The 20,322-nt window shown below is 40.4% G+C and overlaps 1 protein-coding gene across 4 annotated transcripts in view; it reads right to left on the reverse strand.

The window, feature by feature from the left end:
• ERG (ETS transcription factor ERG) overlaps positions 1 to 20,322 on the reverse strand; it is a 296,084-nt gene that overhangs the window by 21,495 nt on the left and 254,267 nt on the right. For 2 of the 4 annotated variants that reach the window (XM_073584680.1, XM_073584677.1), the window contains exons 1-4: positions 14,360 to 14,670; positions 11,226 to 11,443; positions 4,961 to 5,112; positions 1,171 to 1,374 (exon numbers count right to left, since the gene is read on the reverse strand). In XM_073584680.1, coding sequence (XP_073440781.1) covers positions 1,171 to 1,374; positions 4,961 to 5,112; positions 11,226 to 11,443; positions 14,360 to 14,404 — 619 coding nt within the window. In that variant the 5' untranslated portion in view covers positions 14,405 to 14,670. Of the gene's footprint in view, positions 1 to 1,170; positions 1,375 to 4,960; positions 5,113 to 11,225; positions 11,444 to 14,359; positions 14,671 to 20,322 lie in introns of those variants that run through there. The other 2 variants (XM_073584678.1, XM_073584679.1) reach the window with 1 other exon arrangement.

A 20,322-nucleotide genomic window follows, 5' to 3' on the forward strand; every position in this document is an offset into this window, starting at 1 on the left:
ATAGGCTATTATTAATTATTGCTTGGGCTTTAATAATAATAATAAAACAAATTCAATAAATCATCTGTGACCTCTGCAAAAAAATGTAAAAATAAACTAGAATCACAAAATGTTCTTGTCTTTTTGCCTAAAAATTGTTCTGTTCAAGTTTCTAGAATATATAATATATATATTTCCATTATTTTATATTATTATTTTTTGTTGTTGTTGTTAGTTGTTTGGTATATGCATTGCTTTTTGTATGCAGATCCTCAACCATTTAATAGTACAGAAATAAAATAAAACATGCCATGACCCTTACACATAATTATTTATAAAAGTTAACCACTAAAATAAAAGGCTTAAAAAAATAAAAGATAAATTAAATGGGTTATCTAGAGAAGACAGCCGCTGTCCATCTGCTCGATTAGTGAATATGAATATCGTGGAGGGGACCTGTCCTTGGACCCTTTCTCTGAGACAGAATGGAGCTTGGCTGGCCATAGCTTCCTCTGCAAGATCATATGTTTGCTGGGGGTACCAAGAGCGAGATCCAGGGAGATCTGTTGACCACACTGGGGACAACATTTTGAAAAAGGGTTGTCTGTAATTAGATAACCCTTTAAGAATAAATAAATAATAAATTATTAGTGCTCTGTTCACAATTTCATCCAGGAGTTCCAAAAAGATTTCTGCCAAGATTTCCAATATTTTGGCAACAACAGTTGTGAAGTCTGTAGAGCCGAATCTGTTGTCCAAGATATCTGAACACCAATGAAATCAGTAGGAGGGTCAACGAGGTTCCTTAATATCAGTTTTGATGTTGGAAAATGGATCCATCACAGCACTTATGGCTCCAACATAAACAAAAACTGTAATGCTAGTGTGAACACATACTGCGTGTGTAAGGCCATGTTCACAATGGTTTCCATTAACAGAGCCATGGTGGATCCAATTTCAAGCAAATCCTCCTGATCTCATTGACTTATAACGGTGTTCATCAGGTTTCCGACAGGTTCCTATCATCACTGACAGCAAAAATAGTGGTGGAGGTTTGACTTATCTTGAGAAAACCCAATGGAACCAAGAACATTAATGTGAACAAAGCACAAAAGGAAAACAAAAATGTGAACACTGAAGATTATGAAGAATAGGAGTCATTGGATAGAATATGATGTAGGATTATCATACTTTCTCTGAGGTAGTGAAGATGAGACAGGAGGATCTCTGCATTGTAGCATGACGTGAGTCTTTGAAAGTCTTCTTTGGTCATTTTGCACAGTTCTTTCCCGTCGATGTTTTGGAAAAGCATCACGTCAACGTCTGGGAGGCCATATTCTTTGATTGCCCATTCCAGCCACTGTCGGACGTGCTCTGTGCTCCACAAGGTGGGGTCTACAATGGGACACAGACAAATAAAAATCTTAATTTACATTACCATGTTTTATGGAAACATTTTTTTTTCTGCGTCTAGGTCTTTCTTTTTGCCTGTAGAGTGATCTAGGTCATTAGTGAACCTCAAGTTGAGTTTGACGTATGAATTCGACAAGTCAGTAATCTAATGTTGTCTTGAAGTGGTGGGTTAGTCCACCATATTTCCTTTTCTTAATTTTTCTTTATTTACCTTTTATGTCAAAACCTCAAAAATATCATGACTTTGAGAAGGTGATTCTTTGAGAGGACTACCCTTCTAGAAGACTATTTGGATTGTAGTTTTGGGTCAGTGCTTCAAAAAGTTTTACAGTCATTGTTTACCCACAATTATAAGAGATGTAAAGACCTTATAGACTTCACAGCTACTGGTGACCATACAGTCATTTGAAAATTCAAACGTAAGTTCAACCTGTGTCCCAAGGTGCATGGGGCCACCCTACTGGTAAAGGGGTTGCCCAGGAGAAAAAATATTATTTTTAAAAGGGCTCAGTCTGGTATAAAAAAATAAAATAAAAAAACTATGACATCATGAAGCCATGACCTTCAGCCTGTGTGCAAAGAATTCTCCCAGGTCTCAGTAAAGCCTGGCCTTTCAGCACCAGTGACAACGAGGACCAGATAGGTGACTTGGTGTGGCGGGGAAGTGAACGGTAAAGTGAGTATAAGAATTTTTTAACATTTTGATGGGCATTTATGGCTCATAAAAATCGCGGCCAGCTGTAGACATCTTGCGGAATCCGTGTGGAAGAAAATTATAAAAATTCCGCATTTTGGCGAATGTGGATTTTTGTAAAATTCAAATTAAATTAAATTCCACTCGAATTTATTCACTTATCTCTAGTCACATTACATAGTACCAGAGGCTACCAGTAGACAAAACAGGCAGAGCTTTTGGAATACTTTAGGCCTTGGGTTTGACTACAGCTCTTGCCCCGCCTATAGTTACACCCCTAATTAGAACTATGTTCCCTGATACACCCAGTTGAGTATTTTTGAAGACCTGTCGCCAAAGTTTCAGAATTTTTGGACTCCAGATCACATAGAAAGTGGTGCCTCTAGGAGCTCTACTACATCTGTTCCAGGGAGTCCTGTTTTTAAGACATTTACCTTCTAAGAGCACCGACATTTGCTATAACACATTTCATCCTACTTTTTTATAAACTTCTAAAGGTCTTCAATGTATATTATATAACTATTTGAAGAACAAAAAAAATAAGGACTTTTTATATTATTTGAACCTCCTCAAACTTCAAGATGAAGCTATTTAAGGTTTGGACTAACTTCCCGGCTGCCACGGTTCAAAATATTTCTTCTGCAGCCCTGTAATGATTAGTACTACGTATTTACACAGTCTAGAAACTTTAAAGACAATCTGCACAATTAGCTATTCAGGAAAATATGTGCTTGGCTTTGCCACTGATCCAGCCCTTTGCTGAGCAAGCACATCCAGGCAGTGAAGGAAGAAATGTAAAAACACCTGGATGTGGAACAGCTGCCTCGATTTCGCCCCCAAAAATTCAGGACCATTCATCAAGATTTTTCGTTAGAAAATAAATATTTCCAAAACTGCTGTTGAAAACCTCGAAGAGAACAGGAGATCTGGAAGGGCCGCGAGTTAAATTCATTCTCTTTTGGGTTGCACAATTAACCTTTATGATAATTAAAGGAAAGCTTGCTGGCTCGAATAGACTATACAAAGCGTCCGGCCAAATATAAAAAGGACCGTAGGCAACACCCATTCAGTATGAATCCAAAAAGACTGGAGGTATTATGAATACACCATGAGCTCTTCCTGCCAAAGTGTCTGCAGATCTGCTGAACAACAATCAATTCCTAAAATATTTGTTACCGCCGAGTTTATGAGCTCAACTTTTTTAACAAGAAGGGATCGGTGATATGAAAGCACGCTTCATATTATTTTGGTTTATGATTACTAGAAATATCTTTGAACTCAGAAGGGGAATTCAGGGTCAAGTTGACGAGCACTCAGATAATACGAAAGATTTTGGAAGTTGCTCTTATGATAGTGAGGTGTGGTGATCAGATAACAACCATGGCTGTATGTCAACTGTAGAGAAAATGACAACTGATATGTGACTGGAGATTTCTACAGCTAACACCTCTGCCCAGTAGTGTAGCTACCGGGAGACAGAGGATGCAGTCATTCCGGACCCCACACTCAAGGGGTTCCACCCAAAGCTATGCTACCCATAACTCTATTGGCATGCGCAGCATGTCGATACAGTTAAGCTCTACAATAGAGCAGGGACCTTGTCCTGCACCATCCCATCACTCTCAGCCATGGCAGGAAGGTAAGAATCATGGCGCGGTGATGTTATTGCATCATGTCTGGATAGGGGCTCCCTCAGATGTTTCACCCGGCATGAGATGAAACGCTAGGTATGACTCTGCCATCACCTTTCCATCATGATCGTTACAAGAGGAAGCATGTAATTTCTAAGAAAGAAAACCAGAGGCTGGACAACTTGAGGAATATTTTAAACACGATTCTCAATCATTTGGGAGACCCTACATAGACCATCAGATGATTACTGATGGCCCATCCATAATCTGAACACTCTAGAATGTTTAGAATATTTTTTGGGCTGCGTGCAAATGGTCAACGTCTTTGATCAAGTCTTGAAAAGTGTTAGTCACTTGCTTTGGGTCTAACTGACCAGTGTATATTCAGTATTAGAGAGCTACATAGTTTTTGATACTCCTCTAAATTTATGTACCACCCATGACATCCAAATTCCAATAAGAAAAAGTGAAGAAGAAACAGGCAACTTCTAAGAAAGAGAACAAGTCACGAGAGCAGAAGCTGGACAACTTCTGGGATATTTGAAGCAGGTTTGTCAGTCATTCGGGAGACACCATGTGGACCATCAGATGATTATAGATGGTCCATCCATAACATGAATGCTCTAGAATGTCAAGAATAATTTTTAGGTTGTGTGTGAAATGGTCAATGTCTTTGATCTGTCTTAAAAAGTGTTGATCACTTGCTTGAGCTGTAAATCTCCAATCTACAGTCAGTTTTGGTGGAGCCACCTCGAGATCTACATTGTTTATGTACCGGCTGGAGCTCTCATTTAACCAAAAATCTCCATAAAGCACAGACTGTAAATTCAGCAAAGGAGATAAAACACACTATAGCTTGGAGGATCATAGATTTTGTGAGTTGCAATAATCGGAGTCTCATTTGATATGACTCTTGGGACAGGGGTGGGTTGAAAAACCTTCCATCAACACAACTGTAGAAGTTTAGAGGAAGTATAAGACTCAAGAAGAATGGTTGTGGGTAAAACAAGTAGTCGGAGAGATACCCTCTTGATTTTTCTTTCACACCCCACCTTTCACCAAACAATCTTCCTCACCGTGTGAGCTAATAGTCAAGATGTGAACATTTCAATGCAGTTTTTTTGTTGGATACAAGAAGGAAATCAATAATGTTTCCATCCAAAATTTCTCCTTTAGGTTGAGAGACTCTATACTTTTGTCGAAAAGCAAAAATGACCTAAATAACTTTTCCAAGGAGACTTACCAGCTGGCACAATCACTCGACGTTCATTAGTTGTCATATTTGGGGGTGGTATATGCTTTTCTTCTATGTAGCTGCCGTAGTTGATTCCCATAGGCTCTGATCCGCTGCCCATTTTGCCTCCTTTTGCCATACTGCAGTCATCTGGAGAATTCCTAGAAATAAAGGCCGAGATGCTTTTAGACTTTTTAGGAAATGGAAAATTACAGATCATTTTATAAAGGTAATACCATTATTTATTCTACATAAAATGTAGAAAAAAAATGAGAATGACAAAATTTTAGTCTCCAGATCACTCGTGGTGCCCTGTGCAGGACCTTAAAGTGACGCCCACCGTATATTGTACCATACAGTGGCCATATAATTCAATCCCATCACAAACAAATACATATGCCATACAGTGCCCATAGTTTTGAATCAAACAGTGTACAAATAAACATACCATACAGTGCCTGGGAACAGTACCACCACCATATAGTGCCCAAATAAGTAAATCATACAATATGAGCATAAACCAAATTCAGAACCTGATTACCAAAAACCATACAGTGCTCGAGAATAGTACCGCCCACATACAGTACCTAAATTACTCAGTCATACCTATTCAGTTTATAAATAAACATGCCATACAGTGCCAGATAAAACCACTGCACACTGCCCAACTGATTATACCACCATACAGTGCTTATAAAATAATGCCGTATGATTACACTGAAATTACACTGAACCCCAGAGGTTAGTCTTGCCTAAAGTGTCGGCCAAAACCTTGAAATACCATCCAAAGAATGTGCGGGGACGTGAAAAGAATCCATATTCGGACCAGTTTTCAGAGGGGTTATATGGCATTTTTAAATCTATGTTTAACCTCAAAAGGACCGGACCTAATTTACTCTTAATGGCCATGTGGCTTTTTATGTGTTTTTTTTTTTATTCCTCAAGACATAATTGTTTTGATTTTTTTTTGTCGCCATTGCTGTATATTGGCTTGTCTTTTTATTCTGGGGCTGAGTTGCATTTGACAGCAGCACCATTTTTCAGTACATACAACCTAACAGCTAATTTTTATTAACTGTTTATGGAAAGAAATAATAAAAAGAAAAATAGAAAAAAAAAAAACAGCAAATTTGCTATAGCTTTTTGACATTTAAAGTTTCGCCCTTTTCCTTTTCTTCACAAATAAACTGTAAATTTTATTCTGTAAGTCAGCACGACTATGGCAATGTTAAGTTTATAAAGTTTCATTCTTGTTTTATGACTTTTGTCTAATAAATGCTCTTTTTGAAAAAAAAAATCATTTTTTTCACTACTTTTGCACAAGAAAATAATGGCATCATATTCTGAAAGCCATACATATTTCTTTTTTTTCAGCTTGTTCTTATGTGCAACGAGCTATAGTTTTTTTTTTTGCCATTTCAGGGTCCATATGACTTTTTTTTAAAAATTTATTTCATTTTATGGGAGGTGGGATGAATAAAAATGGCAAAAATGATATATTTTTTTCATTTGTATTTTTTAAGGCGTTGATCGTGATGGATAAAAAATGATATAATTTTGTTGTGTTGGTTTTGATAGACTTGGAGTTACAACATTTGTGTCTTTTTGATCCTTTGATCACGTTGATAATACACTATACTACTCATGTAGTGCAGAGCATATTCCGGCCTGTCAGTGTTTTACTGTATTAGGTTAATTTCCCATGATTTTGAGGGTAAACTCCCTAAAAATCGCATGTAATCTGCATATGACTTTACCAATAAGGTTTTATTAAAGTCAAATAGCAGGAATCATTCACAACAAAACAACATTATTTAAAAGATGTCATATACGAAAAACAGAAAAAAATCAGCAGAAAAAAAAACGCATGTAAAAAAAGCGCACTAAAAAAATACAAACAAGACAAGTAACCTAATTTAGCTAATTAGTGCAGAAAATCTGCAGCATCAAAAACTCATTAAACTTTGCCTTAGGCTTTGATCTGTGACACCCCTGATGCCATCGTTAGGCCTCCAGTTGTAATAGTAACATTCGTTTCCCCGCGTTTGCCCTACAGGGAGTGATTGGAGCGAGAGAGCGATCTCACTCTGTCAAACTCCTTACATGCCGCGGTCACTATTGACTGCAGCATGTAATGGGGCAAAAAACACTGTAAACACTAATGTGCTCAGTACCAGATGCCGTGCAGCAGATAATGAGCGCTATTAAACAGTGGAAGCCCTGGGGTCACAATATTTGGAGGCTAAGATTCACCTCCTCCACACATTCTAATGGAAAGCGGAACGTGGAAAGGCAGTGAAGTGGCTAAACCCCCATTTTTAGGAGGAGAGGAAAGAAGTTACAAAGAGCGTCTCTAGTCCTGGAGGACCCAGGAATGAGAACAATGTAATACTTCATTTCTCCTGCGGTGGAGCTGTTGGCAAATAATACATTTACTGCCAGATTCGACATCAAACTAGAGATGTGCAATATTCTCTGTGGGCATTGTACATGTACTGCAGTTCAATAGTTTACAGACTGTCCTCATGAAACCTGTTCCTGGGGTTTGGATCTGGGACAAAATGTGACTTAACATATAATTTTCAGGACTATGAATAGCATAATCCCACCCCCCCCCCAAAAAAAAAGAAAGAGCCATAGTTGTCATACCATGAATTACCAGTAGATGGCGACTGCTATTTGGTTAGGATTCAGGCTTCTATACATTACAATATCACAAGTAAATCCATAAGATTTGCCTCCACTGCCTCACGATCCAAAATTCAATACATTATCCAGACATGTTAGAAGAAAAAAAAATTCCTACTGGCTGCAACCCACAGTGCAACCACTGGGTGGCGACATAGAGTCGCACATAGCATAAACATCTCCCAGCAGAGTATCATGTAAATAGGTTTTTGTTTTCCTCATATCCAGTAATAAATTAATTCCCGCTGAGTTTGTGTAGCCAATCTAAACAAGCAGAGATGCAGTGAAAAGCATGGGGGAGCAGGATCCCGAGAAACTCCGAACTAATATCAGACCCATAATACCATGAATGACACCAAGTAAATAAACCAAAAAAGTATAATGTTATGAAAGATGGAATAAGTCATATTGCTACATGATGAATGATCCATCATTGTCAGTTCGGGGAGACTCACTGCTCACTTTCCTATAGAATAATATTTTCTTTTGGCATATTTTTTCTTTTTTTTTTCTTTTTTATCCTTACTTTGGAGAGTTGACTGGCTCGTACCGGCCACCACATCAAATCCACAGCGACTGCCAAGAACGGGCATGTAGCTGCGCTCTCTGCTAAATAAACCCAGATCAAAGGATGAAAACATATTTTCTCCCTCCGCCGCCTCTCTCCGCACCAGCGTTGATGTTACAGCTGAGGAGCAATTAGACATCGCAATTGCTGCTGAATCTGAGAAAATCGTAACTTTTGATAGGGAACGTAGAATAGAAAAATATATAATAAAAAAGTCTTTTAGGTGTTCAGCAGAAATTCCAAATCCGTTTTTCAATATCTTAAGTCTAGGCTGAGATATGATCATTTAACGTTACAAAACCTGAAGCCCTGTTCACACACAGCTTTTTTTATGTGGAGTTTAGAGCTGATTCTGCTCCAAAATCATCAAGCAAAAAATAAGCTTCCAATGCTCTTTACATAAGATTCTTCTTTATTTCCATGGGAAAACACAAGGCACGGTTTTTCCCACTTAGACGAGACACTGAACTTATCAAACTCTTAATATCCCCGTGTAGCTCTTTCAAAGGCAAGTCCAACAATACCTTCACATGGCCGGTCCGGTTCTCCATTACTTAGAAATCATTGTTTGTATGATATGCAAATGAGGCTGAAGAGCTATGATAGATCTGAAGCCTCTGTCACTCCAGCTCTATTCGCAACCAAGCGATGCCTCCTTCTGCTTGACTGGCAGTCTTTACGCTCTGGGTTTTCACATGTATGAGTCGTCAAGTCAAGCTGGAGGGTGTAGTGCTGGGTGGGGAATAGAGCTGGAGCGACAGAGGTTTCAGATCTATCATAGCTCTTCAGCCTCATTTGCATATAATAATAACGCTGATTTCTCAGTAACGAAGGAACAGACCGGCCATGTAAAGGTGTTGCTGAACTTGTCTTTGAAAGGGCTACATGTGCATAAAAATTGTTTGAGGGGTGAAAGATTTCTGATAAATTCCATTTAAGGGCCCAGGGACAGTTTTGGTTTTTTGTGCTTTCATTTTTCAACTATTTGTTTTCAAAAGCCAGAACTTTTTACATTTTTCGGTTGAGGGCTTCATTTTATGTAGGAGGAGTTGTAGTTTTTTATGACACCATTCTTTTACCAAACAATTCACAGACAGAGGACAAATCTATTCATAGGGTCAAATAACAAGTAAAATCAATTTTATTGGTATCTAAAAAATCATACAGACAGATAGGTACAAAGTGGGGCTAGAAGATGGAATAGTCATTCTAACCACATGTAAGAGGCCCAAGGTAGGTGTGTCAGAAGGCAGATGCATGCCCCTTGATGAAGGTACGCCAAAACGCGCGTCTGGGCGGGTAGGATTGTCGAGGAAGGCGGCTCTGCTTCTTTAAGGTACCTGTATATGTTCTGACTATGATGCGCGATTATCGCTACTCATTTTTCTGATGGATGTGGCCTATCTCTGGCTTTGGTAATTCTGCCTAATCCGGGTATCCTTTATTGCCATTGTACATATATGAGTAGTGTGATATGTGTTCACTACTATGACGTTGTTATGCATCTGCCTCCTGACACACCTACCTTGGGCCTCTTACATGTGGTTAGAATGACTATTCCATCTTCTAGCCCCACTTTGTGCCTGTCTGTCTGTATGATTTTTTATATACCAATAAAATTGATTTTACTTGTTATTTGACCCTATGACTGGATTTGTCCTCTGTCTGTGAATATATTATTACAGTTGGTCATTTATTGTCCGCAGTTTTTGTGGGTGTGTGAGATTGTAATTTGTTCCATATTCTAGTTTACTTCTCCACCCACTATGTTCATTGGATTTAACTTATTTTTACCAAACAATGCACAGAAAAATAGGGAAAAAATCAATGAGATGAAAACAAAATTCCGCCATAGTTTTTTGGGGGTTTTCATTGGTCAATAAAACTAATCTGGTAACATGATTTTCCGGTTCAGAACAATTATGGCGACAACAAACTTATATGGTTTGTTTACGGGTGATTTTAGAGGGTAAAAAAAATTCAGAAACTTTTAAAAAATTGCTTTTTGTTGCTGTTTTCTGAGACCTGTTGTTTTTTTTACACGTTGACTTGAGCTTACATTTCCATTAACACTATTATGATCATTTTTTATTTTATTTTATTTAGGGAATTGTGTTCACTGATAAACAACATTTTGGGTGCTTCAGTTCTGTTTTTCTTGTTCTGATAGACAGTTTAAATACTTTTATATTTTAATAGAATGGACTTTTTTTGGAGATGATGATGCCAAATATTTTTTTTTAAGTAGAAGAGGGGCTGATTTAATTTTTTTTAATATTTTTACATGTTTTTATATTTTTACTTTATTTGTTAATCCTCCTAAGGGGACTTGTGTTCATTTGATCTCTTATACTATATACTGCAGTACTCTAGTATTGTAGTATGTGGTGAAATTGTGGTTCTCCTACAAAGCCCAGCCTTGGGCTAAACTTTTAAGGAGGACTAAGATGGCAGCCACAAGGACCTTCAGCAGGTCTCTCAGTGTCATGATAATCCATGATTGCAATGTGGGTGGGAGAGTGTATTAGGAGTGTCAGTGATTAACAGCAGCAACTAAATGGTTAACAGCAGAGATCGTTTCTCAGCTTAGAGACAGGTGTCGGCTGTGGAACACAGATGGTATCTGCAACATATGAAGCGGGATCAGCTCCTGAGCCTGATCCATACAGCCCTCACTGACGTCTACAAATACAGCAGATAATGGAGGCTGTAATGGTGAACTCTAATGGTTTCCATAAACACAGAATATTAAAAGTGACTCTTGCTCTCCATGACCCAACATGAATGTTTATTAACTTCTAAAGAAGGCAGTGTAATACTTGAATTCCCCTGTGGTGGCACTGCAGGGAACGTCACACTTGCTGTAAGGTTCCTCCCACCGATCATAAATGATCACTATGAACAAGTTTTAGTTGGTGGAACTTCCTTCCCCTAACAAAAAACTAAAATTAAAATTTTAACATCTCTTCCTTTGTAGAGGTTCTTTGCCATATTTAAAGGCAAAGTGTTGCGTCTTACCTGGAACCGTTAATCTGGTTGGGATTACACTCCATCTTGATGGTGACTCTGGATGGTGGTTGTGTGAGCCAGTCTTGCTGCGGGACACGTGGACTCATCTTTGAAGTTTGCCCATAATCACTGGAGGATGAAGCCGTCATCTCCGCCTTGGTGAGGTGGGGCGTTCCGTAGGCGCACTCAAATAATGATTGATCTTCACTTACCACTGATAACGCTTCCTGTAAACAAAGAAGGGAAATCCAGAAGATCCATCAGATTTATGTTCTACAGAAAGAACCTGAGCTGAAGATAAGAAAAGTCTAAATGATCTCATGTATTTATCAGAAACTTAAGGTTAGCCCGGATGTGTGATAACATGAGGGAAAATAACACACACACACACACACACACACACACACACACACACACACACACACATACTGTATATAGAGAGAGAAAGTGTGTAATGCTTCATGTCACCTGTAGGGGTGCTGCAGGGAGATTGAATACTTGATTTCCCCTGTATGCAATAGCTGATCCAATAGATCGGGGTCCTTTATTGGGACAGCCCTTTGCCTTCATCAGTTCTCCTAGGTACTTATACTTGTACACAGTTTTTGAAGAAACTCGGCAGGGAAGTTGTTCCAAATATCTTGGAGAAGTAACCACAGATCTTCTGTGTATGAGGCTTAGGCAAATCCTTCTGTCTCTTCATGGAATTTCAAAAAACTTTATGATGATATCAGAGCTCTGTGGAAGGCCAGATCATCAGTTCCAGAACTGTTTTTTTCTACTCTGAAGATAGTTAATAATGACATTGGCTGTATGTTTTCTGCTGCAGAATAAAATTTGGAGCTAATCAGATGCCTCCTTGATAGTATTACATGATGTATAAATATCTGTTTCTACTTCTTCAGCATTGAGGACTCTGAGCAATGTTGAGAACCTTAGAAGCAGTGGTTGACAAAGAAAACAGGGCAGCAGATGAAAGACACATTATGCTTACTTCCCTTCAAAATTGGAAGATGTCCAGCAGTGCCATCAACTCAGAGCTGGCAGCAACTTGTAGGACCCAGTTAGTCTATCCATTGTTTGGAGAAGTCTGGCTAGAAGTAGTCTTCATGAAAGAATTGTGGCCAAAAAACAGACCTTGCATGAATACAAGACAAAGTGACCCAACTATGAACTAAGAGATATAGACCTGAGGTGCAGCATGGTGGCAACAGATGCTCTGGACTGAAGTACCAAAATGTGAAATATTTTTCTGTAACATAAGGCAGTTTGTTCATGAAGGGCTGGAGAGCGGCAAAATGATGAGTGTCTGCAGGGTCAATGACACATGGTGGAGGCTCCTTGCAAGTTTTGGGGCTGCAATCCAGCAAATAGAGTTGGGCATTTGGTCAGGATTATTGGTGTCCTCAATGCTGAGAAATCCAGGCAGAAGATTATCCATGATGTGATACCGTCAGGGAGACATCTGATTGGCTCCCAACTTATTCCACATCAGGACATGACCCCAAAAATCCAGCCAATGTCACTAAGAATGAGGAATCCTGGAAGTGATGATTCGGCCCCCAAAGAGCCCTGATCTCATCATCGTCCAATCTGTCTGTGATCACATGAAGAGACAGAAGGATCTGCACAAGACTCATACACAGAAGATCTGGGGTCAGGTCTCCAAGATGTTTGGAACAACCTTTCTGCAAAGTTCCTTCAAAAGCTGTGTGCAAGTTTGTACATTTTCCCAATAAAAAGTATTTGATATTGAGCTTTCTGATGGTTTTTCCTCCGGTTAGGTGTAAAGCTGAGTGTAGAAGTCCAGCTTCCTGATACCGGAGAGAATGATGGTCACAGATTTAGAATAAGTCACACGACGGACTGAGAATGGAGCTAAACCACTGCATGATTTCAAGGGCAAATTGTAGATTCTTTATAGCCGCTTTGGATATAAATAGAGGAAACGTTAACAATTTTAAAAACTTGGAAATGTTGCAAAAAAGAAAAAACAATGTATTTCTACTCTAATGAAGTCCCCAGTATAAAATCCATCACACTGTCTGATGCACGGTAATATCACTGCAACACATACTGTGGCTCAGGATGTTTGTATTTACTGTAAATTATTGTCCGCTGTGATGTCATCAATAATCCACAGAAATCACGCACGCTTAGACAGTGAGCAGGACGCTCAGTCCCCATGGCCGCTGATGTCACATGTACGTCATAGAAGGGGGCAAATCACCCGGGAGCCCCCTCTATCAGTCAGAACAGAGAGAAGCTGCAAACAGCGCGACAAATAAAACCTGGCGGTGATTACATGGAGTCAGCATGAGGCATCACATCCGCCGCAAGTGATATCTGCCTCAGGTCATGTGATGCAGAACCTGCAGCGATCAGCAGATTGCCAGACCCTATAAGTCATAATGATTAATACTATGATAGTCCGATTGTGGTTCTATCTCATCCATGACAATGGGGGCACAGAAAAATAATAGATAGATAGACAATAGATAGATAGATAGATAGATAATAGATAGATAGATGATAGATAGAGAGATAGACAATAGATAGATGATAATAGATAATAGATAGATAACAGACAGATGATAGATAATAAATAGATAGATGATAGAGAGATAGATAATAGATAGATGATAGATAATAGATAGATAGATAGGTAATAGATAGAGAGATAGATAATAGATAGATGATAGACAGATGATAGATAGATAATAGATATAGGATAGAAATAAATGCAGTTAATATTAAACCCAATAAAACAATACTTTTGTTTTTTTAAGACTAACAAAACTCCATCTTTTGCACAGACCCCATGAAGCCTGCAGGTATCAGTGATACAGACTATCTCAGCGGATTCTTTGTATCTAGATATTGTCCTTGTGCTTTTCTGCCTTGTTACTTACAGCCCCTGAGTGGGAGCAATCCCCGATGCAGCAGAGCTGAGTTTGCTTTCCCCTTACTCTGCCTCATAGTGCCCCCAGGGTTTGATGACTGGGGAGGAGGTTTGGTTGGGAACTTTGTCGCTCGTGATTTCTGATATTGGGTCCACGATCCCCTGACCGTAATACACGATGGGTTTAGAAGGGAGATGGACAGCAATGGACGTCGATTAGAAGAAGACATTGATAACTTACGGGGGGGTAGTCCTCGTAGGGTGCAATGAACTGTGTTTGAAGCATCTTCCCAGGGCTGATGACCAAATTCTCATAGTTTCCTTTTAGTTCCTTTTGGTATAAATTTCCACCAGAAAAGTGAGGTCTAATTAGAAGACGTCATTGTATCCCCAGGCGCGGTGATAGGGTGTCCTGCAGGTCAGATTCCGGCGGATCCTATAAGGACGTATCGTCATCCCAGAGGTCCACGGTCCGTGATGAGGGACCAGATTTTTGAGATGAGCGGTTGTCTCTGCTAGAGGCGCAGAGACGTGTCCATACCTCTCGGAGAGTTTGTGATGATTGTTGCAGGAGGATATTGTGAAACGACAATGGGCATGTGTGTGTGTGGACATCCTAGTGATTGACGCCTCCACGTAAGGAGTGAGGGGCTTGTTTAATCTAATGCACAACATTGCGAGTTCCTGTTTTACTTCCTTTGGCCTTTCCACTACGATCGCTTGTCAAGGAAACCATTCATAAAAAATAGTTCGGAAAGCATTTTTCTGCGACAACCGTAGGGATGAATTGAAGAAGTTGTTTTTTTTCATCTGTGACAACTGAATTTTTACACGTGACAACAAACATATTAGCGCTATACATAGTGCATGGTGCTGTTGCGTTCCGTGCCCTAGGAGGTGCCTAGATTTGGCGCTCATGGACGTCTGTTGTTGTTTCTGTTGTTTTTCCATTTGTGACATCTGTGTAATTTTACGTGTCTACAAACATATTAGCGTTATACACAGTACATAAAGGAAAATACTGTTGCGTTTCCTACCCTAGATTGTTCATGACCTCAGTCAAAGGTCTCTCACCCGGTTATCCAGTCCCCTCCTTGCTGTCAGTAGAGACAAGGACCCTGACAGCTGTCCTCAGTTAAAGGCCTCAACTACAATTGTCCAGTACCCCACCCTGCACAAAGCAGGAACAAGGACCCTAAAACAAGCCGTCTACTGGTGGAGGTCTGTTGTTTGACTACAGCGATAAAGCCACATCAACAACACTGTAGCCACTGAGAACCACTGAGATCAGTGATCGGCTGCAGTGCTGTCCACATCACATCACTGCTGCCACCAGAGGCCGGGACAGAGACCCAACATTGGACCTGGGGAGGGTAAGTAAAGTGCAGTTTGATTCTTTACATATGTGTTTGTGGGTAAAGATCTCTTAAGAAAGAAGAACCCCTTTAGGTCACGTAGCAAGGAGAGCTAAAGGGTCAGACATGGACTTATAGGTTGGATTTCTAGAGGCTGAGACAGTTTTATTTCTCTTGAAAAACAGATCATTTCCATACCCGTTTTCCAAGGCGTTTCCCATATGTCTCGCTAAGTTGGCAGTTGATCTGCACAAGGAAAAACAGTCTTCCCTGAGCCTCTGCTGGTTCTGGAACCATGATGGTGCAGTGTGAAGCACACGCATGCCCAGCTCTCCCTGCCTTTTAATGCAAAACCGTGCAAAATCATGACTATGATTTATCGGATATTGATACCATAGCTTATAAATATCTATGATTAGAATACCCCTGCAAGAAAAACCTGTGTATATAGATATGTAGCAACGATAAAAATGCAGCCCCTTTTCAGCAGCTGCTTGACGCTAGCACACTACTATACTTCTTAACTCATTACCAGGACTTCGGTTCTTTTTTTTACTTGTTTGCTAAGAATGTAGCACTTTTGAAGACCAAATCCATGTACAGATCTCATTACCCAATAAATTGTCAACTCCTCTAACCTTAAAAGGTCCACATTTAGGGTGCGTCACCACCCACTTGTTTAAATTAATGTAAAGAGTCTTCAGTTTTCAGTATATGAATAGCTCTATGGAGGATTACTTCTAACTTTTTCTAAAATGGGGCACCCTGACATTTCCACGCACATTAATGACCTGTGGATCTACACAATGCTGCCCTCTACAGTCAGAGAAGGGGATTGCTTGAGGTGAGTTCTCGCCATATCTCATGGATATTGCACCCCTGGCTCTATAGGGACAGGGAAAAACTTTCTTGATTCTAATTGTTCTGTCTCCAACATCTGATTTATAATCCTCAATTATCTGCTTGTTAATGTTCTCAGTGTTTTTGGCTCCCTCTAGTGACCAGAGTCACAACTGCAGTGTTATTGTGTTATTTTACTTTCACTTTTGATGCTCGTATTTTTCCCTCCGTTGCAGTGCATTCTGGTAAGTTTTGCAAAGGATTATGGTACTTTTCCTCCAGTTCTCCATTTTCCTTCAGTCTGCATTCAGGAAGCATCTCATTTCTCTTCTCCCCTTGTGATAGCATCGCTGGTATGTATTTATGCTTCCTGTATCTAATTCCTGTCTCATATTAACCTGGTTAATTAGTCCTTTCCCCTAGTTAGCTATTAGTGCAGATGTTGATTTATAATGTACTATGTACAATATGTATTTCTGATGTACCCTGTATTGACTGAGTGTATATATATGTTTTGCTTGTAGTTTCACCGCGCCAATATACCATCACGTTCAATAAAGCACAGATTCAACTACAGTTTCCTTATTGGACCCCGGTATAGCGGTTTAGCTGCCTGTATAAGCTACATGAATTCTGCTTCATTTAGTGACGACAGAACACTAATATAAAGGGTCCTCGCCACCCCTCAAAAAACTTGCCTGCAAGTTCTGCATATAACAGTCGCCCTCTACTGGGCATGGGAAACTTTTTTTTTGTTGCCAATAGTAAGTCAAACACAAGCACCTTGTCTCCCTAAACCACTGAAACTGCTGTTGTTAAAGTGGTTTTTTTCCCACCCAGACAAACCCTACAGGAAACTTTCCACGCGGTCTGAATATGTCATTGTACGGATCAGCGAGCCGAGCGCTGCTCCATTTTTAGAAAAGTAGGTGCAACAAAATCCTTTGAGGCTCAGAAGGCATTTTTTTTTTTTTTTAGCCTAAGTGAAACCACATGCTATTTCTCCCCCCTTAAAGCAATAAACAAAAACCCGTAGATCTACATCAAGGGATAACGCGATTATTTTGTTGTACGAGCCAATATCGTACGTCAATTATCTCACTGATGCCAGCGCTGAGCCGAGGAAGAAAAAAAGGGAGAAGATGGAAAAAAAAATTGCAAAATTATTTTTGAAAGACGCCAACTCCGAAATAGTCCCAGTGACCGCGAGTTAGACGAGAACAGACAGTGTCAGGCTTTGTTATTTGCTTCCAGTTGGCCAATGTTAAGCTGAGCGAAGGCGGCCAGGAGCGAGACTCGGCTGCAATGTGAAAATCATTAGTCCGGTGTCCCACAGTAAATAACACCCGAGCTGCCATGTAAGTGAGGTCTGCTCAATGGAAGACAGATCAATCCAAAAACATCCAGATCACCCAGCTTTTCACCAAACTTGAGTGGCATGTAAATGTCCATTCAGTGGGGGTAACAATCGCGGTCACAGAGGGGGCGACCGTGACCAGCACCTTGCGGTGGCCCTACAATGCCAGTGCATATTTCGACTAGATGTGTGTCCGAGGAAAAAGCACCACAATACAAGATGGAGCTGACACTGACACCAGCAACACATGGCAGTGACGTCATATGCTTCCCGTCACTTGCACTGTGACGTCAGCTTGTAGCTTCTGCGCCGGCTATAGAAGAAGCCGTGCGACGCGGGAGTGGGTAGAATCATTTATAATAGCGGTAGAAAGGGGGACATATATACCAGGATGGGGGGATACATATACCAGGATGGGGGCATTATACCAAGATGGGGGATGTATATACCAGGATGGGGGACATATACCAGGATGGGGGATGTATATACCAGTATGGGGGACATGTATACCAGGATGGGGGACATATACCAGGATGGGGGATGTATATACCAGGATGGAGGAATATATTATATACCAGGATGGGGGAGATATATACCAGGATGGGGGACATATATACCAGGATGGGGGATATGTATATCCTGGGATGGGGGCATTATACCAGGATGGGGGACATATATACCAGGATGTGGGACATGTATACCAGGATGGGGGGCATATAAACCAGGATGGGGGACAGTATACCAGGATGAGGGACATATATATATATCAGGATGGGGGACATGTATACCAGGATGTGGGGCATACATACCAGAATGGGGGACATGTATACCAGGATGGGGGACATATACTAGGATGGGGACATGTATACCAGGATGGGGGACATATATACCAGGATGGCGGACATATATACCAGGATGGGGGGGACATGGATACCAGAATGGGGGACATGTATACCAGGATGGGGGACATTATACCAGGATGGGGATATGTATACCAGGATGGGGGACATATATAACAGGATGGGGGACATGTATACCAAGATGGGGGACATGTATACCAGGATGGGGGACATGTATACCAGGATGGGGGACATGTATACCAGGATGGGGGACATGTATACCAGGATGGGGGACAGGAATACCAGGATGGGGGACATGAATACCAGGATGGGGACATATATACCAGGAAGGGGGGGACATGTATACCAGAATGGGGGACATGTATACCAGGATGGGGGACATTATACCAGGATGGGGAACATGTATACCAGGATGGGGGACATATATACCAGGATGGCGGACATATATACCAGGATGGGGGGGACATGGATACCAGAATGGGGGACATGTATACCAGGATGGGGGACATTATACCAGGATGGGGGACGTGTATACCAGGATGGGGGACATATATACTGAATAGTCCCAGCATGGGGTTCATATATACCAAGATGGTAGACATGTATACCTGGAAGTGGCCCTGGATGAGAGAGATGGGGTCATATATAGGTATAAGGGGCCCAGGATGGGGACATTAGTACAAGATGGTAGACTTATATACATGGGCCCAGGATCAGAGAGATACATATACTGTACACCTTGAAGGGGCTCAGGATGGGGGACATTAGTCCAGGAGTGCTAACCATTGAGCCACCACACAGTGCTAACTACTGAGCCACCGTGCTGCCCAATATCATTTTTTTAATTTTTAGTTATATTTATTATTACTTGGGTTCATGAAATACCTGACAACATATAAATGTACATTGTATTCGCATCAAGTAAATTTGATGTGAATCGAATTTCACAGTCAAATTGGAGTGAATCTACTGAATTTGAATTTTGGCAGATGCGCTCATCACTATTTGATACCAATTTAGTTATTCTACTATTATTGATTTGCATCATTTTTATTATGTTGCATTAAGTATTACTAGCTGGTCCGTGCAAAATTTTCACACATTGGTCGTTGAGGGTGCAGGCAATTTCAGAAAAAGCAAGCTGGTCAAATGTAAATGTATTTCATGAGCTGATGAACACAGACCGGTATTTATATATGTAGATTGGTAATACAACAAATTGTTTTGATAAGTAGAGGCCAAAAAATGTTTTCCAGTTGAGGTGCCACCTGCAGGTCACTGTGTCTTTCTGCAGGATTATGAAAATGAATGTTTAAACTGTATTTAGTGATAAAATCATGAATGTGTGGTAAGTTTGGCTCTTTTCTTGCTGAAGGGAGCAAGTTTACCGTTCAAATGGTGTATTATGTGTGTGTGTGGGGCGAAGTAATCAGCAAAAAAAGCAGTGCATGTTTACAAATGTGTTTGCATATGTGCCTCACCTGCAGTGAAGTGTGCAATCCTCCAATTTGCCTGAAATAGACTGGGCAAGCAGTTCAGCAAGTTGGAAAGCATCCAAGGCAAATGTTTGGATTTGTTTGTGATGTCTGTAAGCAGCTTTGGAGTAGTGTGCTTTGGGGTACTGTGGTGCCACCTGCAGGTCATTTTTCCTTACTGCAGGTTTATGAAAATTAATGTTTAAACTGTATTTTGTGATCAAATCGTGGATGTGTGGTTTGTTTGGCTATTTTGTTGCTGAAGGGGGCAAGTTTACCTTTCAAATGGTGTATCATTTGTGTGTGTGGGTGCAGTA

This window comes from Dendrobates tinctorius, unplaced genomic scaffold (assembly GCF_039654945.1).
Source record: "Dendrobates tinctorius isolate UK_male_01 unplaced genomic scaffold, ASM3965494v1 ptg000084l, whole genome shotgun sequence".
Classification (NCBI taxonomy): Eukaryota; Metazoa; Chordata; class Amphibia; order Anura; family Dendrobatidae; genus Dendrobates; species Dendrobates tinctorius.